This window comes from Peromyscus maniculatus, chromosome 12 (assembly GCF_049852395.1).
Source record: "Peromyscus maniculatus bairdii isolate BWxNUB_F1_BW_parent chromosome 12, HU_Pman_BW_mat_3.1, whole genome shotgun sequence".
Classification (NCBI taxonomy): Eukaryota; Metazoa; Chordata; class Mammalia; order Rodentia; family Cricetidae; genus Peromyscus; species Peromyscus maniculatus.
The window spans coordinates 4023174-4050180 of record NC_134863.1 but is presented as its reverse complement, the minus strand read 5'-3'; the positions used below and the strand labels follow the sequence as shown (position 1 = coordinate 4050180).

Below are 27007 nucleotides of genomic sequence, written 5' to 3'. Positions count from 1 at the left end.
ATATACAGGGTGTTATATAAAGAACACCTCACTTTAGAGTTAGAAAGAGTGAAGATGCTGGGTGTGGTGGAACATACCGTGAGTCCTGCACTCCCAGGAACAAAGTCAGGTGTATCTCTAAGACGGAGCCAGCCTGCTCTACCTAAATTCCAGGACAGTCAGGATTACATAATACTATTGAGAAAGGTTCTCTTTGGTGCTGGAGACCTGGGCAGGTCAGCGTGCTTCCGGCTCTTCCAGAGGACCTACCTGTTCACAGTGAGCACTTGGAGCATGTCTATGATCTCAGCACTATGGAGGCTGAGGCAGGAGGATCTTGAGTTCAAGGTCAGTCTGGGCTACACTACGAGACCTTATCTCAAAACAAAGTGACCTGTTCACCAAGGCTCCAAGGCCCCCAACTGATGTGGACTGGAACATTAAGCATCCAGTACACAGATTAAGAATCATATTCACAACTTCTTAGAGGCAGACGATACATCAGCATCCAGGGAGCCCACAGCAGGGATGGGTGGAGAGCAGGTGAAACAGTAGCTATGACGGTATGAGGAAGTAATCAATACCCCGCAGATCTGCCCACGTCCCTGTGGTCAGAGGAGGAAGGCTGGGAGTGGAAGACAACGTTTTGTTTCAACTATATTGCTTTTCAAAACTGCAAAACGCTTAAGATTATTTTTAGCTGATGTATCAGTAATTTCTTAATTTTCTTCTGCCCAAACAACTGTTTTATTAGCAGATTTAGGGGACAACCTGGCATCTTGGAATAATCCTTATTCCATGATTGTGCATCCTGCAATCCCAGCACTAGAGAGATCGAGGCAGAGGATTCTAAGTCCCAGGCCAGCCTGGGCTTCATAGGCAGACTGCCCACCAAACCAAACCTCCCCCCAGAAAAGGTCTTAAGAGATTTCAGAAGACCAGCTCAGTTCCCACTGGGCAACTTACAACTATTAACTCCAGCTCCAAGGGATCCCCTGGTGCCCTCTTCTGGCTTCAGGAAACACCTCCACACGTGGGCATACACACAGACACTTATATTAAAGAAAGACAAAGCAAAATTCCTAATTCCTGAAATTTTCTTTTTCTTCTTTTCTTTTTTCTTTCTTTTCTTTTCTTTTTTTCTTTTTCTTTTTTCTTTCTTTTTTTTTTTTTTGTTGTTGTTGTTGTTTTTTTGAGACAAGGTTTCTCTGTTTTGGTGCCTGTCCTGGATCTCGATCTGTAGACCAGGCTGGCCTCTAACTCTGGGATCAAAGGCGTGCGCCCCCGCCGCCCCCGGCAGTTCCTGAAATTTTCTATGGGCGGAAAGAGCGGACGGGAACAACAGCTTGTCACATCAACACATTATCTCTAATAAGGGGCTAGATACAATTCAAGATCTGGCTTCCTGAGCAGGAGGAGTCCAGGCAAAGGACTCAAACATTCCCATTAATAAGGCGAAAAGTGGTCAAGGATGTGAGAAGAACGCAAGGCTTCCTTTGCCCTAGAGCTTCAGGCATGACCTGGCACCCGGGCATACACAGTCTACGTCTTAACTGGGTCACTAGAGGGGAACAGCCGAAGACTTCTACCCAAGAAGTTACATACAAACGAAACAGACACTATTGCCCTAACACAGGCCCGCATTTGGGCCGTTTTACTCAGTTCTGACCCTCAGACAGAACATAATTTGTTTGACGTTTACCTTTTAACTAGACACGTAGGCAGGAGAGCGGGGGAGGAATCAACCGTGCAGAATAACAGGTAAACACCCTCTTAGAAAAATCCCCCAAGGCCGTCAACAAAACATTCCCTCCTCACGTTTTCTAAGGCAAGGGCTGGCCAGCAGTTCAGCTCAGTTCTGCCCCAGGCTCACCTCGCAAGAGGCGACTCCGACCTTCTCCGATTCATACATGAGGGACAAGGACCTGCTGCTGCTGGCGGCCGTGGCCTCGGCCCTGCGCAGCACCTCCTGTCGCAGGTACTGCTGACGGTCCATGGGCGCGTCGGGCCCGTCGGGAGGGTCGCGGGCGTCCTTCCACGGCGGCGACCGGGTGTCCTCGTCCTCCACGTCGTCGTCGAAAGGATTGTAGCTTTTGGGGTAGCCGGACATGGTGCCTGCGACGGCCGGGACCTGGGAAGCAGGACGGGCGACCGGGCCAGGAGTCGGTAGCCCAGGGCCGGCGGGCGGACTCACCGGGGGCCGCCGCGAGCGCAGCTTCCGCCAGTTCTGCGCCGGCAGCCCCGCCTCCGGAGCCAACCACCGCAGCGAGCGGCGGAGGGGAGCTCGCCGGGCGCCGCCCCGGGTGCAGCCGACCCGGCGGTCACGTGGCCGGGAAGCCGGGTGCCTCTGCGCCTGCGCGCTGAGGTCCGGCGGTGGCAGGCCCGGAGTTGCGAACGCAGCCGCCTGCGCCGGGGCGCGCGCTGTGATGGCGGCTGCTGGGGCCCGGGGAGGCGGCGGCGGCGGCGGCTCGGGGTCCGGCTCTGGCTCCAGCACCTCCCGAGGCTTTTATTTCAACACAGTGCTTTCACTGGCCCGTTCCCTGGCTGTGCAGAGACCTGCGTCCCTGGAGAAGGTAACGCCGCGGGCAGACAGGAGGAGGAGGTGGTGGAGCGGCGGGACGCTGCTGGGGTCTGAGAAGGCCACTTGCGACCAGAGGGGGCTCCTTCGGAGGGCGGGCAGCGAGGCGGGGAGAGGGGTCCGGTGGAGACAGGAGCCGAGCGGTCGGCAGCGCGGAGGGAGGTCCGGGGCCGGTGGGACTGGGAGGCTGGTGAGCTGTGGGCGGGCGGACTGCGGCGGTGACATCCGCGGCGGAGGCTGGGGCTGGACCGTGAGCGCCTGCGAGGCGTGGCGAGATGAGCCAGGGACCAGGGTCCAGCCTGGGCCTTCGGTCCTGAATTTCCCACTTTTCATTCCGTGACCTTGGAGAGGTGTCTTTCTCTTAAAATGGGATAGTCCTCCCCCCGCCGCGCCCCGCTTTTTGCCCTCCTCATCGGATTGTGGGGGAGGACAGATAGAGAGCAGCACTGTGTCTGAACGTGTTTTCTGATCTGCACATCGACTGCGTATTTAAGAGATGGTAGCATCAGACTGCATCAAAAGGTGGTGTGTTTCGAGAAGGTGCAGTGGCAGGAATGGGCAGTGAACTGTTAGTGGGCTGAGAACTAAATTCAGGATTGCTTCAGCAGAGAAAGATGTGTCAGAAGACATACCAACTCTGCTTGGAGCTGGGATGGGGGTGTGTGTGAAGGATATAACCCCAGGATTAAGGAGGCCAACCAGCTTCTGTTACAACAACAAGGGATGGTGGGAAGGAGACATTTTAGTCAGACCTGAGTTTCGTCCTTTACAGTTACTTACTGTGTAGTCTTGAGGAAAAAAGCTCCAGTGCTCATAGCCTATTTGATTATCCAAAACAAGCGAAGATTTAATGAGCTCACATAGGAAGCGTTTTGCTCAGGGCTAGGCACTGAATGGATTAACGATAAAAGCCAGCTTCTTTTCTCCCAGGAATGTGTGAAGAGACGTTAGCACTGAAGGGGGGGGGCGGGGGTTGTCCATCCAACTTTCTGAAAAATGAAAGAGAATATTTCCTGGTCAGGATAAGAGCCAGGGTGACCTACACAGGTGCCTGCTGGTGGGAGATGCTGAAAGGCAGAGTGAACTGGTCTTTGACCTTGTACGTTCTCAAACTTGATTTTTATCACTTACCTGCAAGGTGAACAGGTTCTGGAAGATCTAATGCCAACCTGACTTCTGGCTAAGGAGAGAGTATAAACTGGACATGGTGGCATGCACCTGCAGTCCATGCTACTCAGAAACAGCCCAGTGTCCGGACAGATGGCTGAGTGGTAGCTGCTCTTTTAGAAGACAAGAGTTGGGTTCTCATTACCCATGTCTGTCAGTTTACAACTGCTCATAACTCCAGCTTCAGGGGATTAGAAAAGCCCTCTTCTGGCCTCCATGTGCACTTGCATGCAAACACACACACACACACACACACACACACACACACACACATAAATAATACAAATAAGATCTTTAAGTGAAAAGAAAATTAGATGCTCTAGGAATTCTGGTACAACATATCAGGATCCTGACTCAAAAGGAAAAAGGTGTATGTGTGAGAATATGAGTTTGAGTGGTACATATAAATAAATTTTTATCCCTTATTACTTGCTTTTTAAAAACTATTTTATGTGTATGAGTGTTTGCCTGCATATATGTTCTGTACACCATGTATGTGCCTGCTACTTACAGAGGTCCAAAGAGGGCATTCCTTTAGAACTGGAATCTTGTGGACTACCACATGAGTGCAGGGAACCAAACAGGAGTCCTCTGGACGAGCATCCAGTGCTTGGAACAGCTGAGCCATCTGTTCAAACCCTCGCTTTATTTTCTTTTTAGTTGTGTGCTATTGTGGGCATGTGGAGGTCACTGGACACCTTCAGGAGTCAGTTCTCTCCCTCCACCATGTGGGTGCTGGAGATGGACAGGTCGTCAGGCTTGACTGCATGGGTCTTTGTGAACTGAAACTCCCCTCCCTGCCTTGCCCGCTTTGGTGGAGACAGGATCTCACAAAGCTCTGGCTTTCCTGGAACTCCTGAAGGATACCAAGCAGAGCTCCACTTGCTTCTGCTTCCCAAGTGCTGGAGTTGACAATGTGTGCCATTACTAAGTATGATTGACAGGTCAATCCACATGCTGGTTCTCTCTTGTAAAATCCCAAAACCCAAAACGCAGAACAATAATTGGGTGTTAGGAAGGTCAATAAAAAGACATGAATAAAAAGCAGCCTAAGAAGGGCTGGAGAGATGGCTTAGCGGTTAAGAACACTGGCTGCTGTTCTGGAGGACCCAGGTTCAAGTTCCAGCACCCACATGATGCTTACAACTGTCTGTAACTCCAGTTCCAGGGGTTCTGATATCCTCTTCTGTTCTCCATGGGCACTGCATGCTAATGGTACACAGATCTACACAAAGGAAAACACTAATGCACTAATGAAGTAAAAATAAATAAACCTTAACCCTCCCCCCCAAAAAATCATGTTTACATTTGTTTAGAGAAGTAGAGAGGGAAGAAGGAAGTCAGAACTTGTGGGAGCTGGTTCCCTTTACCATGTGGGTTCTGGGCTCAGGTTGTCAGGCATGGTAGCAAGAGTCTCTGCCCACATGTTAATCTTGCCAGCCTGAACTGGGTCATTTCTTAACGTTATCTTATTTAATATGTGTGAGTGTTTCGCCTGCATACATATCTATGCACCACTTGGATGGTGCGCTCGTGGAGGCCAGAAGGCGGCGTCAGAACCCTTAGGGCTAGAGTTTTAGGTGCTTATGAGCCACTATATGGTTGCTGGTAATCAAACCCAGGTCTTCTGGAAGAGCAGTTCCCCCCTTAATGACTGAACCATCTCGCCAGTTCCTAAACTGGGTGATTCTTAGGATGTCCTTCATCTTTAACAGCAGTAGCTTTCTTTCTCATTTTCCGCAAACTGAAAAGTGCACTTCGAGCTCAACCTGTTTCTATTCATTAGTTCATTAGTCACAGAAACATGGAAGGTAGGTAAGATGATGGACACAGACACACTCGATAAACATAAAAACAAACAAATAACATTTAAAAGAACATTATGGGAGCCCTGGATATAGGTCAGTGGTAGAGTGTGTGTGTTTGGCAGAACGCTTGCTTATCATGAAAAAGGCCCTGGCTTTGATTGCCGGTAACCAAATCAATACAAAACAAGACTTTCAAATTCCTTAATTGTAACCTTGTTAGTTTTGTTTCTTGTCATAATTGCTTGAATCGTATAATTTAAAGGTATAATTTAAAGTCCATAAAACTACTTATTTTGAAAAGCACTTAGAAACACTTAGCAATCACTTCTGTGCAAGAGTTAACAGAGCAGATCCAAAGCTTCTGCCTTTGCAGGGTTTGCTTGTGAGATTGGCCCATGGCAGGCACCTGAGAATTTGGCATTTGAACTGTCCCCTCTATTTCCTATTTGGTGAGTGTGGTCCATTGTGCCTGAACTCTGTGTATGGTATATGATCTCTCACACACACATTGTTTAAGTGTTTGTTCTTTTTAAAGACTTATCTCTATTTAATGTGTATAAATGTTTTATCTGCCTGTATATATGTGCAGCACGTGTGCCTGCTGCCCTCCAGAGGTTAGATGGAGGTGTTAGATCCCCCCAAACTAGAGTTATGGGGGGTGCTGGGAACTGGACCCCAGGTCTTCTGCAAGAGCAGCAAATATTCTTAACCACTGGAGCATCTCTTCAGCCTAGGAATTTCCATTAAAGCAAGAGTGTCATGGTTTGGTAAGATGGCTCAGTAGATAAACGCTGTCCCACTGGGATGCTAATCTGGGTTGTCAACTTGATCACATCTGGAATCAACTAAAACCCAAGCAACTGGGCACACCTGTGGGGGATTTTTCTTGACTGGCTCATTTGAGGTGGGAAGACCCACCCTAAATCTGGGCCACACCTTCTGGTGACAGCCTACATAAAAGAAAAACCCTGCTTTTAGCCTGCCTGCCTATTCTCTTGCTGGGAGATCTGTCCTGCTGTCAAGACATTCCCTCAATGGTATTAGAACCTACTTGGACTGAAGCCCACCTGAGACCTGAGCCTTGTGAAGTGAACGACTACAGAGTCTTGGCCTTTCTGTCAGGAGACAGCAGTTGTTGGACTAGTTGGACCACAGCTTGTAAGCCACTCAAATAAATGGCCTTTCAATATAGATTCATTTGATATAGATTCATTCTATTACTTCCGTTCCTCTAGAGAACCCTTACTAATACAGCTACCTACAACCTGAGTTTGATTCCTGGGACCCACATTGTGGAAAGAGAGAACCAACTCCCACAAGTTGTAGCTGTACACACACACACACACACACACACACACAAATATTGTAAAATTAATGGTGACTCACTCCTTTAATCCCAGCACTCAGGAGGCAGAAGCAGGCAAATCTCTGAATTTGAAGACAGCCAAGGCTACACAGAGAAACCTTGTCTAAAGAAAAACCAAAACAAAAACCCAATTTTTCAAAGTAAGAGTTTTATAACCCAAATTATAATTCCTTGATTAGTTATCAGTTTACTTCAAACATACCTCCTAAGTTATTTCACAGTAAAGAATTACAAAAATTAAAAAAAGAATGTTTTAATTTTTTGTGCTTCAATGAAAATTATTTTACTCAGGATCTATAAAGCATTAATTTGCTTTTAAATTTTGCAGGGTTTTGTTGCTGCTGTTTTGGTTTTGGTTTGTTTTAAATCAAATGAGCTATTATTCAGATTGTTCTGTAAAACTGGTGTTTCCTTGGTATGTAAGGCTCAAAGTTTCTTATTTTACATTTTTGAATTTTTTTCATAGCATTTAAATTTTTCTGTGTCTAGGTATGTATTTTTTAATTTTATAAAAAAGTAGCTTAAGTGTGTGGATATTTTCCCTGCATGCATGTCTGTGCACTACACTCACGCCTGGTCCTGTGGAGGCCAGAAGAGGCCTTCATACACTCCTCTTTCTTTCTAGCGCTTACGTGGGTGTTTGCCTGTGTACTGTGTGTGCGCCTGTGCCCCTCAGAGCCCAGAAGAGGGCATCAGTCCTCCTTGAACTGGGGTTGCAGGTGGTTGTGAGCTGCCGTGTGGGGGCTGGGAATCGAGCCCAGGTCCTCTGGGGGAGCAACTGGTGCTCCTCACTGAAGAGCCCCCTCTCTGGTCCATTTTTTTTTCTATTTTTCTCTCTTTTCTTTCAGAGAGGTGTCAGGGGACTTAGTACAGGTCACCAGGGCCTGAGAAAGGCTCAGTGCTTTGGTGTGACGGCCTAGACCTGACAGCCGAGGTTAGCTGTTGGTGGTGCAGGCCACTCTGATGTGACTGGCACCTGAGGCACCTTAATGGCTCACACTCGTACATTTGTCCCTCCACACACCACAGTTGTGTCCATTTCCTCTAATCCCAAACTACCAGACCAAACTATGACTTCTCATTAGATTTTATTTTTTTCTAATTACTTAATTCACACTTTCATTCAGAAAGCATTTATTGAGCTGGTACTGTTCACTGGTGATGTGAGAGTCCAAGAAAAGAAGAAATAGCTCTAATTTGGTGATTTGTCTAACCAGCAGCAAGTCCCCCATCTACTGAGGAATCCTGAGCCTGTCACCCAGACTCCTGCCACATCTGTATACTAACCACAAGACTCCAGACGTGTGTGCTAGGTTGTCTCCATGGTAGGATAACAGGCATGTGTAACCAGTGTCCAGGGTTGGACACAGCTCCGTCCATACTAGGCAAGCAAGCCCTGTACCAACTGAGCTACATACTTAGTTCAGAACTCTAAAATATTTTAAGAATATATTTTAGGCTTTTTGGTTTTTTATGTTTTTCAGAGACAAGGTATCTCTATGTAGTCCTGACTGTCCTGAAACTTGCTCTGTAGATGAGGCTGGCTTTAAACTCAGAGATCGGTCTGCCTGTGCCTCTTGAATGCTGGGATTGAAGGTGTGCGCCACCACTGCACAGTTAGAATAATTTGATTCCTGTCTGAGCTTTGACTTTTTTCTTATAAGCTGTCCCTAAGACTTGGATCTCTCCAAATCTTTCCCCCTGTAATTGGAGTCCGCCATCCAGAGTACTTCTGTGAAGTCTTTTGAGACTGAGTCCTCAGTCCTCAGCCCCTGCTCTCTAGAAGAAAGATGAGAGGAGGGGAAGGGAAAAGAGACAGGGCTTCTCAGTGCTGGGTTCCCTTAGTCCAGTCGCCTGGTCACCTGGCTCTAGTTTCCCGGGCTTGCCCCGCTTCAGAATGTGACTGAGCAGCCCCTACCAAATTTCTTCCTGGCTCTGTCTGGCCATACTTCCTCTGCTTCCAGGAAATACAGTGGCCTGCACCTGCTTCTCCTCTGGCCCATTGTACTCTGTGTCAGTAAAACCCCGGACAGAGCTGCAGTTAGTGGCCTTGCATTTCTCTCCCCGTCCCAGGAGGCCTTTTCCAGAGTCCTTTCCCCAGGATGAGAATGATGTCCTGTCTCCAGGGTCTTTGCTATTGATGTGCTACTTAGACGCCATTGTGGCATTAGGGACAGTCAGCTTTCCAGCTCCAGAAGATGAGCTTGTTAACCCTGATCCATAGTTGGAGGAATGGATGGCTAGGGCTTTAGGACAGAGGGCTTCCTGAAGCCCTCTGCTTATCTTGTTAATCCCACAGGTCCAGAATAAGACCACTACCACAATTTTGAGCCAAAGTTGAAGTAAGCTTTAATTAAATATTGGCCAGGTGGATGGACTCAGGCCAGGTCCATAACCAGGTTCCCAGGAAATGGCCTCCAGTCATTTTTTTTTCTCTCGAGACAGGGTTTCTCTGTGTAGTTTTGGTGCCTGTCCTAGATCTCACTCTGTAGACCAGGCTGGCCTCGAACTCACAGAGATCCGCCTGCCTCTGCCTCCTGAGTGCTGGGATCAAAGTTGTGCGCCACCACCGCCTGGCTAGACCCTTTCTTTCTTTCTTTCTTTCTTTCTTTCTTTCTTTCTTTCTTTCTTTCTTTCTTTCTTTCTTTCTTTCTTTCTTCCTTCCTTCCTTCCTTCCTTCCTTCCTTCCTTCCTTCCTTCCTTCCTTCCTTCCTTCCTTCCTTCCTTCCTGTATGTATTTATGTGTTTATGTGTTTATGTATTTATTTATGTATTTATTTATTTATTACATATGTAGTCTTGGGAGCCACCATGTGGTTGCTGGGAATTGAACTTAGGACCTCTGGAAGAGTAGCCAGTGCTCTTAACCTCTAAGCCATCTCTCCAGCCCTAGACCCTGTCTTTGAAAAAACAAAATGTTTGGGCTGGAAAGATGGCTCAGTGGTTAAGGGCACTGACTGCTCTCCCAAAGGACCCAGGTTTATATTCCAGCACCGACATGGCAGCTCACAACTGTCTGTCACTCAAAGATCTGACCTGCAGGCAAAACACCAATGCACAGAAAATAAAAGGAAATAAAATTTTTAAAAAAAGTTTAACAATGAACCTCATACCGCTGATTCTTTAAACTTAGCTTTCAGTTCCCAGAGAATTTGTGTCTCTGGAAGGACTCTCTCAGGTTCCCAGTAACAAAGAAAGCAGTCTGCCCGCTTTGGCAGCACAACTGTAGTGGCTTGCTTTTGACCTACATAGCTTGCCACAGCTTGTCAGGGTTGGTCCTCGTCAGGTGTTTCCTCTCCACGTCCTGCTAAGGAGGAGGGCTGCTTACTTTCTCTTGCTTTGGTGTTTCCGTAAGTGAGCAGGTAAAAGCATTGCCACAGTGCTTATTTACTTTTGATTATGTGTATGAGGGGGTGGGGCGGGGGGGATCTGGTTGTGCTTGTGAATGCGGTCTAAAGATGCCTAAGGGTGTCAGATCCCCTGGAACTAGAGTTACATGCTGCTGTGAGCCACCCGATATGTGTGTGTGCTGGGAATTAAAAGTGGGTCTTCCGGAAGAGCAGTATGTAGTCTTAACTACTGAACTGTCTCTCTAGCCCACCCTGTGTTTTTAAGATAGGGTCTCACTATGTAGACCAGGCTGGCCTCGCACTCACAGAGATCCACCTGTCTCTGCTCCCTAGAGTGCTGAGATTTGTCACCATGCTTAGCCATTTTTCTTTACTTTTAGAAACTTTCACTTAAGGATTTATTTGTTTGTTTGTTTGTTTGTTTATGTGTATAAGTGTTTTGCTTGAATGTATATATGCATACTATGTGTGGATTACAGATGGTTGTGGGTGCTGGGAACTGAACTTGGGTCCTCTGCAAGAGCAACAAGTGCTATTAACCATTGAACCATCTCTCCAGCCTCTCTTTCTTTATTCTTAATTCAGGGTCTGGCGCACGCCTTTAATCCCAATACTCAGGAGGCAGAGGCAGGAGGATCTCTGTGAGTTCAAGGCCAGCCTTTTCTGCAGAGTGAGTTCCAAGACAGCCCAAAGATACACAGAGAAACCCTGTCTCAAAAAGCAAACAAACAAACAAACAAAAAAAGACGGGGCTTGGTATGTAGCACAGGCTAGCCTTAAGCTTTCTGTCTGTTTGCCTCAGCCTCCCTAGTAGATAATAGATGTGTGCTTGGATGGCATTGAGATTCTCTCTCCCTTCTTCATTGTTTGTTTCCAACAGGTTCTCAGAATCCTAAGAGCTGAAATTATGGATGTGTACCACCACTTTTTAAAAAGTTAATTAATTTTGTTCTTTGACAATTTCATATGTGTATAACCCACAGCATGCCTGCTTTTGCATTTAGTAATTTCAGGCACTTGTCATCATTTTGGTTTCACAGGTATTCAGTAGGGGCCAGTAGCTCAGCCAGCAAAGTTCCATGTTGCCTGGGGACCTGAGTTTATCCCTGGAACCCACGCAGAGGTGGAAGAAGGAGAGCTGACTCCACAGCTGTCCTCTGACCAGGCTCTGCATGTACACTGGCACATGTGTCTGTGCAGTCACACCGTGTACACACACAAATAATGAATAAAAAATTAGTGGACTCAGGGGATGGACTAGTAGGTAAAATGCAGGCTGAATATGTGCATGTGTGTGTGTACACCTGAGTTCAAATCTTCAGTCCCCATGCAAACAGGGTCTGGTAGCTAGCATGCATCTGTAATTCTGGCACTCCTACAGCGAGATGGGAGGCAGAAACAAGAGAATCTCCAGAAGAAGCTGGTGGGCCAGCCAGGAGGAAGTATGCAGCAGCAAGCAACAAAAGACCCTATCTCAAATGAAGAAATAAATAAATGAAAAGGTGGAAGGCAAGGACTGACCCCTGAGGTCATCCTCTGACCTCCTCATGGGTACAGATGGGCACACGTGCAAACATCAACAAAAACATTGTGCGGATGTGTGCTCGCTCAGCACCTCCTCGCCTCTCTGCGTGTTAACTGTGGAAGCAGGCTTTTCATACCAGTGTCTCCTGTTCACATGGCACCGTGGTATTGTGACTCTGCCGTGTTAACTGTGGAAGCAGGCTTTTCATGCCAGTGCCTCTTGTTCACGTGGCACCGTGGTATTGTGACTCTGCTGTGCTGTTGTTGGGGCAGCACAGGGAGGCTTTCAACTGGAGCTGAGATAATGGGGTCTCCTGCCACATTAAGAAGAAAAACGTAGCCTCCTCCCCAGCCTCTGACCTTATGCCCCCCCTTCTTCTGCAGTGCTCCTGGGACTTAAGTGGGTAACGTAAATGTCTTGAAAACCCAGTCTCGAAAAAGCAAACCAAAGTGAGAAATGGAGGATGAAGAGCAAGGCTGGGGAGTCTGTTCAGTGGGAAGAGCACTTGCGGTTAGTGTGGGAGCCGGGATTTGAGTCCTGAGAGCTCCTCAGGTCGTGTGGGAGGTGGAGACAAGGACTCAGTTCCTCAGGCTTGCGTGTCAGGCATTCTGCTGAAAAAGTTCTCTCTAGTGCCCGTTATTACTTACTTATGTATTTAGAGACAAGGTCTGGCGCCCAGGCTGGCCTTGAACCTGTAGCGGTCCTGCCTTGGCCTCTTGAATGGGGATTGCAGGCCTGTGTCACTGTCCAGATGCTGTCGGTTTCCTGCCTCTTCCTTCACTGTGTTGTCTAGATTCTGTTTACTGAAATTGTGTGTAGTGTTCTTTGTTTTCTTATCTTTCTCTGTCTTTTCTAAGGCCCATTGTGATTGCCATGGGATGCTCACGGTAACCAGAGGGATTCCTTCTCCGTGTCAGAGTCAGAGGTTCAGGGATTGGGACACAGACATGTTTGGGAAGGTCGTTATACCTCCTGACAGTGTATAGTCACTGAGTCATCTTCACACGTGGCTGACTTACCTGTCAGTTCTTTTTGATGTCTTCCCTTACATCTTCGGGATGGTCACAGTTACTGTTGTGGGTATCTGTGCACTGTGTGAAGATACGTTGTTGTGATTGGTTTAATAAAGAGCAACTAGGTGTGCTAAAGGCAGTGGGGACACGGAAAGACTCAGACACAGAGTGGGAGAGAGGTGAAAGCTTTCGCCGCTTATCACGGCTGCCTGGCGGATGCCTGGCTTCCTGCCCCAGGCATGTCCCTCTCCTTCTCCTCCTTCTCTTATTCTCCTATCGTTCTTTCATTCCCCCCCCCACATCTATCTCTTACCTAGATTTCTCCTCCTGTTTTATTCTCTGCCCGCCAGTCCCATCTGTCCTTTCTCTGCCCAGCTGTTGACCGCTCTGCTCTTTATTAGACCAATCAGGTGCCTTAGGCAGGCAAGGGGAAACAAATGTAACACATCTTTACATCATTGAACAAATGCAGCATGAACAAAAGTCATACACCTTTACACAGTTAAAGTAATATTCCTCAGCATAAACAAATGCCACACATCTTTGCCCAGTTAAAATAATATTTCACAACAGTAGAACATAGATTAATAAAAATATGGGTTGACTTAAGTTATAAGAGCTAGTTAGGAGCAAACCTAAGCTATAGGCCAAGTTTTCATAATTAATAAGAAGTCTCCATGTCATTACTTGGAAGCTGGCTTGTGGGACACAAAAAGACTCATTACAAATTATTTTGCCGGGCGGTGGTGGCGCATGCCTTTAATCCCAGCACTCGGGAGGCAGAGGCAGGCGGATCTCTGTGAGTTCGAGGCCAGCCTGGGCTACCAAGTGAGTCCCAGGAAAGGCGCAAAGCTACACAGAGAAACCCTGTCTCGAAAAAAAACGAGAAAAAAAAAAACACCCAAATTATTTCTATTTAAATGTTTTTAGTTGAGCAGGCATGGTAGTTTGAAGTCAACATAGGCCCTGGCAGCCCTGGGGAGACAAGGTTGTGAGGACTGCTGCCTTTAGGACTCTCCTAGTTAGGTGATAACTGCACAGGCCATAAAGTTGGGACATGTTGATACTGCTGATTTTTTTTAAAGATTTATTTATTAATATATTATGTATAACAGTGTTCTGTCTGAATATATGCCTGCAGGCCAGAAGGGGGCACCAGATCTCATTACAGATGGTTGTGATCCACCATGTGGTTGCTGGGAATTGAACTCTGGACCTCTGGAAGAACAGATAGTGCTCTTAACCTCTGAGCCATCTCTCTAGGCCCGATACTGCTGATTTTTATGCTACAGTATTTCAGAGTTCAGGTCCCCATTCTGGTTTCCAGATGAAGGCTAACACCTAGGAAACAAAGGAACAGGAAGCAAAACCCAACCTAACCCAAGCGAAGGCACCTGTCCCATGAGAGGGACTCCATCCTGACCCTTGGTTATAGGGAGGAGGGCTTCAGTTCAGCTCTTCCCTTTAGAGAGGCTGCTGGCACTGCTGATCCGGAGGGGGAGGAGGACTGCCGCACTGTTGTGGGTGAAGTCTGAACAAAACTGACGGTGGGAGAGTGAGGGTGCCGTCCTTGATGGGGGGGCGGGGGAGATGGTGAATGTACAGCAATTACAGCCCTGAGGGGGAGCCGCTGGCAGATTGGGCCACTGGGGTTCTTCAAATACCTGAGTTGATTTACCTTTAACTTCAGCGTTTCCAGGTTAAATATCCCTTTACTCAGTTCTTGCATGGGATATTTCTAGAGTTTGCCTGCCTTGGGTGTTGGTCCTTGGATATTTTTCTAGTGTGGCAAAGAAGCAACAGGAGAAATCTTTCTCTCCCCATCCCATCTGTCATCAAATCCTCCCAAACAACTCCTGAGCTAGTTAGTTTCCACTGGGGTCTCCTGTCCTCCAAAGTCCATTCTTTTTGCAGCGTCCAGAGGGGCTCTTCTAGACTTCTGTTCTAAACTCAGAGGCCTCTGCCCTCCACGGCTGATAACCTACAGCCAGGTACCAGTTGGCTGGTAGCTCTGTGGGCACTGTCTTTGCCAGGATGTGAATTTTAGGCAAATCTGCTCTCTTTCCCACTGGAAATTCTCTTTCCCAGTTGCCTCCGTTTGCTTCTTCATTTTTCATATCACAGTTTAGTGGGCACCTTTGCAGGCCCTCCCTGACCACCCTACCAAAAGTTGCCAGGTGGTAGCGGTGGCGGCGGTGGTGCATGCCTGTGATCCCAGCACTGGGGAGCCAGAGACGCAGATCAGAGAAACCCTCTCTTTCAGGGGTGGGGTTCCTTCTTTCAGATCAGACCTTGTGATGCTGATATATAATCCCAGCCACTTGGGGCCAAAATCAAGAGGACCTTAAGTCAAAGGTCTGCCTGGATTAGAGAGAGTTCAAGGGCAACCTGGACAATTTAGTGAGACTCTGTCTCTAAAAAGAAAAGTATAAAAAGGGTTAGGAGCATAGTTCAGTGTGATGGGGTTCCTGTGTGGCATGTCTGAGGGTTAGGAGCATAGTTCAGTGTGGTGGGGTTCCTGTGTGGCATGTCTGAGGGTTAGGAGCATAGTTCAGTGTGGTGGGGTTCCTGTGTGGCATGTCTGAGGGTTGGACATAGTTCAGTGTGGTGGGGTTCCTGTGTGGCATGTCTGAGGGTTGGACATAGTTCAGTGTGGTGGGGTTCCTGTGTGGCATGTCTGAGGGTTAGGAGCATAGTTCAGTGTGGTGGGGTTCCTGTGTGGCATGTCTGAGGGTTAGGAGCATAGTTCAGTGTGGTGGGGTTCCTGTGTGGCATGTCTGAGGCGCTGGTTTGAGTCCTCAGTACCCCTCCTTCTTTAAGATACTTTATTTTTTCCCTTTAAAGTATTTTTCCTAATTATTTTATTTTATGTGTGTATGTGCTTTGTCTACATGTATGTATATGTGCCACGTGTGTGCCTGGTGCCTTTGGAGATAAGAGGGCATTCAGTCCCCTGAAACTGGCTGTAAACTACTGTGTAGGTGCTAGGAATTAAACCTGGGCCCTCTAAAAGAACTACAAGTACTCTTAACCACCGAGCCATCTCTCTAGACCATTGGTTTTCAACCTTCCCAATGCCACAACCATTAATACAGTTCTTCATGTTGTGCTGACCTCCAACCATAAAATTATTTCGTTGCTACTTCATAACTGTAATTTTGCTACTGTTATGAATTGTAAATATCTGATATGCAACCCACAGGTTGAGAACCGTTGCTCTAGACCTACTTACTTTTTTTTTTTTTTTTGGAGATACAGTGTTACTATTATATAGCCTTGGCTAGTCTAGAACTCACTGTGTATCTGAGGTTAGCCCCTAACTCATGGTTGATTCTTCTGTTTTTGCCTTTCCCAGTGCTGGAATTACATGTGTGAGTCACATGTCTGGCCTTTCAGGCACTTTTAAAAAAATGATTTTATTTTTAATTGTGTATGTGTGAATTGGAGGGGAGGGAGTGTGTGTGTCTAGTCTCTATGGAGACCAGAAGAGGGCATCTGATCCCGTGGAGCAGGAGTTTCAGTTGGTTGTGAGCTGGCTGACATGTGTTGAGAACAGAACTCAGGTCATCTGCAAGAGCATTATGTGCTCTTTGTTGAGCCAATCTTCCAGCTTGATTTCCGGCACCTTTGAGGGGAAACATAAAAGTAGAATCTTCTACCAGGCAGTGTGGCACACGCCTTTAATTCCAGCACTCAGGAGGCAGATCTCTGTGAGTTTGAGGTCAGCCTTGTCTATAGAGCGAGATCCAAGTCAGCCAGGGCTACACAGAGAAACTCTGTTTTGGAAAAAAAAAAATTAGAATCTTCCAAATCAAGAACACCTACAAAGGTAGTAGAGGCAGGAAACTCCTGTTTCCTTCATGACGGAGATTGAAGCCAAGACTTGATGCATGTTAGGCATGCGCTTGACCACTGGACCACAGCACCGCCCTTCCCTTGTTAACTGAGCCTGCATTAAACCAGAGTGTGAGCTGCTTCACAGGTACAGTGCGAGGACATTGCAAAGACAAGGCTCACATTTCTTTTGGCTGTACAGGTGTAACCAGACGTATTTGCATGTTCCTTAAGTAAGAGGACTTTCACAGGCACCTTGTGCTTTGCCTGGTAACAGTGGAGGGTGTGGGGGTGGACCATCTGTGTTGCCTACTTGGCTCTGTCCAGAGCAATGAACAGAATTCTCCCTATCTTTTTCCCCCCATTTTTATTTATTTACTTTTCTATTATCAGCTTGATACAGTACAAATTCTTATCCTAATAGTGAAATGTTTCACTGAGGCTTGCCCAGTAATTGAGTAAAACCAAAACTTATTATAAGCCACAGTCATCCTAGGGTCCCCCCTACTATAACCTCCCTGGTTCTGTGGGTTGTAGTCTGATTGATCTTTGCTTTATATTTAGAATTCACTTATGAGTTCTGGGTTTGGGTTACCTCACTCAGGATGATATTTTCTAGTTCCATCCATTGCCTGCAAATTTCATGCTGTCATTGTTTTTCTCTGCTGAGTAGTACTCCATTGTGTATATGTACCACATTTTCTTAATCCATTCTTCAGTTGACAGGCATCTAGGTTGTTTCCAGGGTCTGGCTATTACGAAATAGTGCTGCTGTGAACATAGTTGAGCATGTATCTTTGTGGTGTGATTGAGCATTCCTTGGGTATATGCCCAAGAGTGGTATGGCTGGGTCTTGAGGTAGATTGATTCCCAATTTTCAGAGAAACCGCCTTACTGATTTCCACAGTGGTTGTACAAGTTTGCATTCCCACCAACAGTGAAGGAGTGTTCCCTTTCCTCCGAATCCTCTCCAACATAGACTGTCATTAGTGTTTTTGATCTTAGCCATTCCGACAGGTGTAAGGTGGTATCTCAGAGTCATTTTGATTTGCATTTCTTTGATGATTAAGGATGTTGAGCATTTCTTTAAATGTCTTTCAGCCATTTGTGATTCTTCTTTTGACAATTCTCTGTTTAGCTCTTTAGCCCATTTTTAATTGGATTGTTCAGTATTTTGGTGTCTAGTTTCTTGAGTTCTTTATATACTTTGGAGATCCATCCTCTGTCAGATGTGGGGTTGGTGAAGATCTTTTCCCATTCTGTAGGCTCTGTTTTTGTCTTATTGACTGTGTCTTTCGCCCTGCAAAAGCTTCTCAGTTTCAAGAGGTCCCATTTATTAATTGTTGTGCTCAGTGTCTGGGCTACTGGTGTTATATTTAGGAAGTGATCTCCTGTGCCAATGCGTTCAAGACTACTTCCTACTTTCTCTTCTATTAAGTTTAGTGTAACTGAATTTATGTTGAGGTCTTTGATCCACTTGGACTTGAGTTTTGTGCATGGTGACAGATATGGATCTATTTGTAATCTTTTACATATTGACATCCAGTTATGCCAGCACCATTTGTTGAAGATACTTTCTTTTTTCCATTGTATAGTTTTGGCTTCTTTGTCAAAAACCAGGTGTTCATATGTGCATGGATTAATGTCATGGATTAATGGGTCTTCAATTCGATTCCATTGGTCCGTATGTCGGTTTTTATACCAGTACCAAGCTGTTTTTATTACTATAGCTCTATAGTAGAGTTTGAGGTCAGGGATGGTGATGCCTCCAAAGCTTGCTTTATTATACAGGATTCTTTTAGCTATCCTGGGTCTTTTGTTTTTCATATGAAGTTGAGTATTTTTCTCTCCATGTCTGTGAAGAATTGTGTTGGGATTTTGATGGGGATTGCATTGAATCTGTAGATTGCTTTTGGTAAGATTGCCATTTTTATTATGTTAATCATACCTATCTATGACCATGGGAGATCCTTCCATTTTCTGATATCTACTTCAATTTCTTTCTTTAGAGATTTAAAGTTCTTATCAAAAAGGTCCTTCACTTGTTTATTTAGTGTTATCCCAAGGTATTTTATATTATTTGTGGCTATTGTAAAGGGTGATGTTTCTCTGACTTCTTTCTCAGTCCTTTTATCATTTGTGTATAGGAGAGCTACTGATTTTTTTGAGTTGATCTTGTATTCTGCCACTTTACTGAAGGAGTTTATTAGCTGTAGGAGTTCCCTGGTAGAATTTTTGGGGTAAGTTATGTATACTATCATATCGTCTGTAAATAGTGAAAGTTTGACTTCTTCCTTTCCAATTTGTATCCCTTTGATCTCCTTTTGTTGTCTTATTGCTCTAGCTAGAACTTCTAGTACTATATTGAATAAGTATGGGGAGAGCGGACAGCCTTGCCTTGTTCCTGATTTTAGTGGAATTGCTTTGAGTTTCTCTCTGTTTAATTTGATGGTGGCTGTTGGCTTGCTGTAAATTGCCTTTATTATGTTTAGGAATGTTCCTTGTATTCCTGATCTCTCTAAGACCTTTATCATGAAGGGGTGTTGGATTTTGTCAAAGGCATTTTCAGCATCTAATGAGATGATCATGTAGTTTTTTTCTTTCAGTTTGTTTATATGGTGTATTACATTGACAGATTTTTGTATGTTTAACCGTCCTTGCATCCCTGGGATGAAACCTACTTGGTCATGGTGGATAATTTTTTTGATGTGTTCTTGGATTCAGTTTGCCAATATTTTGTTGAGTATTTTTGAATCAATGTTCATGAGGGAGATTGGTCTGTAATTCTCTTTCTTTGTTGCATCTTTGTGTGATTTGGGTATCAGGGTAATTGTAGCCTCATAAAAAGAGTTTGGTAATGTTCCTTCTGTTTCTATTGTGTGGAACAATTTGAAGAGTATTGGAATTAGTTCTTTGAAAATCTGGTAGAAATCTGCACTGAAACCATCTGGTCCTGAGCTTTTTTTGGTTGGGAGACTTTTGATGACTGTTTCTATTTCTTTAGGGGTTATTGGTCTATTTAAATAGTTTATCTGGTCTTGATTTAACTTTGGTATGTGGTATCTCTCCAGAAAATTGTTCATTTCTTTCAGATTTTCCAATTTTGTGTAGTACAGGTTTTTGAAGTATGACTTGATGATTCTCTGGATTTCCTCGTTGTCTGTTGTTATGTCTCCCTTTTCATTTCTGATTTCGTTAATTTGGGTGCTTTCTGTAGATGTAACCAATCGTCTTATTAAAATAAGAAATACAGAGCCAATGTAAAAGAAAGCCGAGAGGTCAGAGCTCAGAGATAAAATCTTACCTCCTTCAGTGCTCCTAGCTTCCCCGAGAGAGAGAGACTTCCTGTTTGTCTGTGTTTAAATAGTCTTTCTGTTCTGCCTTCTCATTGGTTATAAACCCAACCACATGACTGCCTCATCACTGCCTGTAAGTACCGCCCTCCAGGTCTTAAAGGCGTATGTCTCCAATACTGGCTGTATCCCTGAACACACAGAAATCTACCTAGCTCTTCTAACCATCACGCTCTTGCTATGGCTCTAATAGCTCTGACCCCAGGGCAACTTTATTTATTAACATAAAATTAAAATTACATTTCAATACAAATAAAATATCACCATATTTCCCCTTTTCTATTTTAATAAAAAGAAAAAAGGCAAAAGGTTATAACTAACAAAAGAAAAACTATATACAAAAGTACAATAACTATATACAATATATACAAGTAACAAATACCTAAACGATGTCTAGTCCATTTGTATTTGACAAATCAGAGAAAATAATTCCCTTATCTATCCTATTTTAGTAAGTTCAAAATGTATCTAATTCACTTTCTATCCTAATTAATCTTCAACTATAACTAACTAATCTTCAACTCCCTCAGAGACCCAAGAAGGAAATAATATTAGCTAACAAAAATAAAAACAGGAAGTGCATGCAAGCAACTTCCAAAAAATTTGTGAGTTGACAGAAACAGCCAGCTGCCTGGACAGTCACCTGAGGTTTCTTCGCGGTGTTGGGGCATCATCTTCAGCCTATAGGCTTAGCGTATCTGACAGACTCATTTGTGAAGTAGGTTGTACACAAGGTCAACAGTTCAACCTCACATTGGGTGAGAGCAGTCCATGTACCAGAAACACCTGAATTCTACTAGTGTCATGTCATGATTCAGGATTTTAAATTCTGGAAATTGTTGATGGTTTTTGAATTCAGCTGTCCATTCTTCTTGGCTGTGTATATATGGCTTCATCTCAGCATCCCCTTCTTCTCCACATCCCTCTATTAAATGCCAGTCTACTATTGAGAGGCGTGAGCTTTCAGTTGCTGTTCCATTGCACAACAGAAGCCATCGGCCCACTGCCTGTTCAGCTGCCTTCGAAGAAAAGGGTACTGTACCTTTTCCAGATTGTGAAGGCCACTTCAGGGATGGTGCCATATTGTCCTGGCCTCAGAAGATGCCTTCTGATAAAGCCATAACCACACTTGTTTTGGCAGGAATCGGTAGTCCTTTGTTTCGTGTTCTGTCTGTCCATTTTGTCCTGTTGATTTGAGGATACTTTGTTGTCCAGTGGCTAACTTTTGCCACAATGAAAGTTAACTCTATATGCAGTTTCTTCAATGCCCATATTTTCTCTGAAGTAGATTGGTACTGCCAGGAGCCGACATGTCTCAAAAAAGAAAAATTTCTAAGTTATTAAAACATTTTAAATGCCATATTCGGTAGATCTCTGAAGGGTTTGAAGATGACCTGTCTAAAATATATCTGCTCAATTTTTAAAACATATCTAATATGACTACAATTTCTATTGTAATGTCTAATTACTTTCATTTCTTTATATCCTAATAGTTGGTAATAATGTAAAGTATTTAAAACTAGCAATTGTCTTTTTCTTTTCTTTTCTTTCTTTCTTTCTTTTTTTTTTTTAAAACAAGAACCTTAAATCTAATCTCCTTTGCTTAGCCTTTTTCCTAAGCCTTGACAACAACTTGTAACCAACCCCCTTAAACAATGAAAATTATCCCAGACCCAAAACCCATTAAACGAACCAAAAAACCACCTGCCCCACACCACTTCTTTGGCAATGTGGGTGTCATATTCTTAAAATTGCTTCCTGCTGGGTATGGGCGAAGTTATCTTTATCCTGAAAGAAAAATTTAGGTTAATTGTCAAATTCTAGGAAAGGTAACTATATCCTTCATTATTATCCAGTCTGTGTATAAAGCCAAAGTTCAGGGTTTATCTCAAGTCCTTATTCAAGTAGTCTGTGAGACTGGATCATCTCAGCTAGTCATCTCAAAATTGCTCTGAGCACCTTGTAGTTCAAAGCTGATCTGTAGATGATGTTTGTCAGCTTAGTGATATTATTATTGTCCACGTGGAATTGTTGTTGTTGTTGTTGTTGTGGGGCCCCATCTTCTTTCCGGAGACTTCAGTTGATGTTAGGCCTGGCCGTGATTTCCTGCAGAAAACTGATAAGAGACTCGAACACAAAGACATATATATGCAGCTAATTGAAGCCTTTTTTCTAGAATTAGTTAGTACTCTATATGACCATTCCTATCTTAACAAAGTTTAAAATGTATATGTATATATTAATCTTGTAAATTTTGATATAAAATTTATACTTTAAGAAAAGTTTAAAGAATCAGAATAGAATCAAAGAGTTGAGATTAGTAATAGAATAGTCCCTTAATTAATTTGGCTTTTGTCCTGTCCCATAGCAGAAAATGGCTCTTTTATTCTGTCATGATACAGGGAGTTTGTATTTTCATTTTAACAACATGCTTGAGTTTAAAGAAGGAGAGAGCCATTCTCCAACTCCAAAGTCAGCTTTAAATTTTAATTAAACTGGGACTATTAGAAGACCAATAGTGTTAAATCTTTAGAGAAAAGCAGAAACAAACATTTAAGAAGACATAAAATTTTTTAGATAATATATACCCATACGCCGTTTCACTCTGTTTCCTGGGATAGATGATTTGTCCCTTTTCTTCAGTTGTCTCATTTGTCTTGTGTTCTTCAGATTCCTTAACCTTCATCCTCCTAAAAGACAAAAAACAAAAACCTTTCCCCAAGACTAATTTTGGGGATGTTCCTTTTTGGCAAGTTATTATCTGATTAAATGAAAAGACATGTGTTACTGGTACAAGTTAGTTTAAATTGGATGTTCATGCTGGTTGATGAACTATCACCTCCTCTAATTAAGAGGTTTCTCTTGTTCAAATCAAACCTTTATCAATTTTGATGGTATCCACAGCTTATCTTCTCCTGTAGAAACAAAAGCAAAACCTCGTCCCCAACGTAATACATACCCTGGCTTCCATTCTGAGGTCAGCACATCCTTAAAGTATATAGGCTGATTTAATTCTGTAGTTTTTTCTATTATCCAATGTCTCTCTGCAGCTGTTGTTCCTTTCTCATTGGCATTCAGAAAATTCAAAGTTAATAGAGCATTATGCAGTCTATTTCTGGGGGTTTTTGTTACTCCTTTCTGTTTATTTAGCATATCCTTTAGAGTTCTGTTTGATCTTTCTATAACTGCTTGACCTGTAGGATTATGTGGTATACCTGTAATATGCTTTATATTGTAATAAGCAAAAAACTGTTTCATTTTAACAGAGACATATGATGGAGCATTGTCAGTTTTGATTTGTGCAGGTATACCCATGATGGCCATAACTTCTAGCAAATGAGTGATTACAGAATCAGCTTTTTCAGAACTCAAAGCAGTTGCCCATTGAAATCCTGAATAAGTATCAATGGTGTGGTGTACATATTTCAATTTTCCAAATTCTGCAAAGTGAAACACATCCATCTGCCAGATTTCATTCCTCTGAGTACCCTTTGGGTTACATCCTGCTGGTAATGGCGTTTGATTATAGAAAGAACAAGTAGGACATTTCTTTACTATTTCTTTGGCTTGTTGCCAGGTTATGGAAAAATCCTTTTTTAAACCTTTACTATTGACATGATGTTTTTTATGAAATTCTGAGGCCTCCAGCACATTTCCTATCAATAATTTATCAATCTCATCATTGCCTTGTGCTAAAGGGCCTGGCAGACCAGTATGAGATTGGATGTGAGTTATATATAAAGGATGACTCCTTTTCCTGATTGTATCTTGTAATTGAATAAATAGTGAAGTTAATTCTGAAGCATCATGGATAAATTCTGCAGTCTCAATATGTAATACCACTCTTTCAGCATAGTGAGAGTCAGTTACTATGTTGAGAGGTTCTGAAAAATCCATTAATACCAACAGAATAGCATACAATTCTGATTTTTGCACTGAATTATAAGGACTTTGTACCACTTTACTTAAATTTTCTGATTTGTAACCTGCCTTTCCTTCTTTGTTGGCATCTGTATAAAATGTACAAACTCCAGATATGGGTTTTTGCTGTACAATTCGAGGCAAGATCCAATCAGCTCTCTTTATAAAATCAATTCTGTTGCTTTTGGGATATTTGCTGTTAATTTCTCCCAAAAAATTACTGCAAGCTCTTTGCCAAGGTTCACTTTCTGTCCATAATTTTTCAATGTCCTCCTTAGTTAAAGGTACAACAATTTCTGCTGGGTCTATTCCTGCTAATTGACGAAGTCTCAATTTTCCTTTCCAAATCAAGTCAGAGATTTTTTCCCCATAAGTTTTTAATTTTTTATTTGGTTTATTTGGTAAGAATATCCATTCCAATATAATATCTTCCCTCTGCATTAATATTCCAGTAGGGGAATGCCTAGAACGTAAAATAACCAAAATGCAATCCAGCTTTGGATCAATACGATCCACGTGCCCTTCATGTACTTTCTTTTCTACCAAGGCCAATTCTTTCTCAGCTTCAGGTGATAATTCTCTTGGACTATTTAAGTCCTTGTCACCTTCTAAGGTTTTGAACAAATTAGTCAGTTCATCATTTTTTACCCCAACAATAGTTCGTAGATGAGAAATATTTCCAAATAATCTTTGAAAGTCATTAAGAGTCTGTAGTCTATCTCTCCGAATTTGCACCTTTTGGGGTCTAATTTTTTGTAGCTCTATTTTATATCCTAAATAATTAATAGAATCCCCTCTTTGTATTTTTTCAGGAGCAATTTGTAATCCCCAGCAAGGCAAAATTTTCTTTACTTCTTCAAACATTCTTTCTAAAGTATCTGCATTTGAGTCAGCTAGTAAAATATCATCCATATAATGATAAATTATAGATTTAGGAAATTTTTTACGTATCACTTCCAATGGCTGTTGTACAAAATATTGGCACAGAGTTGGGCTATTTAACATTCCCTGTGGGAGGACCCTCCATTGAAATCTTTTAACCGGTTGAGAATTATTATAAGTAGGCACTGTGAAAGCAAATCTTTCTTTGTCTTTTTCTTGTAAGGGTATTGAAAAGAAACAGTCTTTTAAATCAATAACTATGAGAGGCCATCCTTTTGGTAACAGAGTAGGCAAAGGAATTCCAGATTGTAGAGAGCCCATTGGCTGAATTACTTTGTTAATTGCTCTAAGGTCTGTTACCATTCTCCATTTACCAGATTTCTTTTTAATAACAAATACAGGAGAATTCCAAGGGCTGGTTGACTGTTCAATATGCTGAGCATTTAGCTGTTCTTCTACCAGCTCTTCTAAAGCCTGGAGTTTCTCTGTTGTTAAAGGCCATTGCTGAACCCATACAGGCTTGTCTGTTAACCATTTTAAAGGTAGAGCTGTTGGTATTTTTGGAAGATTATCAGTTGTTGTGCCCTGTTCCTGTATAATATGGATGGCTGGTGACCACTCAAAATAATGCCTTCTAATATTTCTCTCAGCAACATGTGCTAGTTTATGATTTGTTTCTGAAATTGGAGGGATTTTAATCTGAGTATTCCATTGTTGCAACAAGTCTCGACCCCACAGGTTCATAGCTATGTTAGCGACATATGGTTTTAATTTTCCTCTATGTCCTTCTGGACCTATACATTCCAGCCATCTTGCACTCTGTTTCACTCCAGATAATGTCCTAATTCCTAACAGTTGAACGTTTACCTCCTGAAGAGGCCAAGCTGGATGCCAAAATTCTGGTGCAATTATGGTAATGTCCGCACCTGTGTCTACCAGACCAGACAACAAAACACCATTTATTTTTATCGTTAATTTTGGTCTCTGTTCATTAATAGAAGTTTGCCAAAAAATTTTCTTTATGTTTTCTCCTGAATTTTCTATTCTCTCTGTTTCATCATCCTGACCAGCATGATTTATTCCAATAGTCATTTGGTTATTTAATCGCTCAGAGCAGGGATTTCCTCTACAGCTGCAGGAAAGGTTTGAACTGGTTTTGCTATGGGGGCCTGCATGAGGCCCCTCCAGGAGTTTCCCGAAAACTGAGGCAAAGGATTACCCTGTCTGTCCTTTGTTGATCTACATTCGTTGGTCCAGTGTTTTCCCTTACCACACCTTCTGCATACTCCAGAAGGAAGGGGCATTCTGTTGCCATTGTTCCTTGAAGAAACATTGCTTCTAGGAATGACCTGTTTATAGTCCCTTTTAAAATGTCCTTGCTTTCCACACCCAAAACATCTAACACTCCTCAAACCTTTTGAAATTACTTCTCCTACCCACGTATCATCATGCTCATCAGCCTCAACATTAATTGTTTCTCTAATCCAATCTTCCAAAGGTGCAGATCTTGCCCTTAACGGCCTGATTATTCTTTTGCATGCTGCATTCGCATTCTCAAATGCCAAAGCTTCAATTATTGCCTTACTAGCTTCTGATCCTGAGACCATTCTGTTTACTGCTGAAGCCAGTCTTTCTAAAAAATCTGTGAAAGATTCTTTTGGGCCTTGCATCACCTTTGTGAATGACTCAGGTTTTTTTCCTGGTTCCTCAACTCTGTCCCATGCATTCAAGGCTGCCATTCGACATAAAATTGGGGTTTGAACATCATATAAACATTGTGTTTGTATTGAAGCATATTGGCCTTCTCCAATAAGCTGATCCTGACAAACTTGTATTCCTTTATCCCTCCATTGTGTTTCTACGTTTCTAGCTTCCTCCTTAAACCACGTTAAAAATTGAAGTCTATGGCTGGGTTCCAGAACAGCTTGTGCAAGGTCCCGCCAGTCCTGTGGTATAATCCTATTATATGTTGACCAAGAGTTTAACATTTGCTTTACATATGGGGAATGCATGCCATAAGATACTATTGCCTCCTTAAACCTTTTAAAATCCATCAGTTCAATTGGAGCCCAGATATTTTGTGTAGCCATTTGATCAGGCATCTGCTGTACGGTTACAGGATAAATTAAGGGTGACTGTGTGAAAACAGGCTTTCTTTCTGTAACCTTATGATCCAAACTTGAACCAACTTCACTGTTAAAATTAACAGGTTTTTCTAAAGCTGTTATCCT

The 27007-nt window shown here is 43.4% G+C and overlaps 2 protein-coding genes across 5 annotated transcripts in view; one reads left to right on the top strand and one right to left on the bottom strand.

Moving 5' to 3' along the window:
* The window catches only part of Snap29 (synaptosome associated protein 29), a 32598-nt gene extending 30277 nt beyond the window's left edge, over nt 1-2321 (bottom strand). The window contains exon 1 of the mRNA XM_006998410.4: nt 1853-2321. Coding sequence (XP_006998472.1) covers nt 1853-2089 — 237 coding nt within the window. The 5' untranslated portion in view covers nt 2090-2321. The remainder of the gene's footprint in view (nt 1-1852) is intronic.
* A 12-nt stretch (nt 2322-2333) lies between these two features.
* Pi4ka (phosphatidylinositol 4-kinase alpha) overlaps nt 2334-27007 on the top strand; it is a 150882-nt gene continuing 126208 nt past the window's right edge. For 2 of the 4 annotated variants that reach the window (XM_042258975.2, XM_076548411.1), the window contains exon 1: nt 2334-2552. In XM_042258975.2, coding sequence (XP_042114909.1) covers nt 2406-2552 — 147 coding nt within the window. In that variant the 5' untranslated portion in view covers nt 2334-2405. The remainder of the gene's footprint in view (nt 2553-27007) is intronic. The other 2 variants (XM_076548410.1, XM_076548408.1) reach the window with 1 other exon arrangement.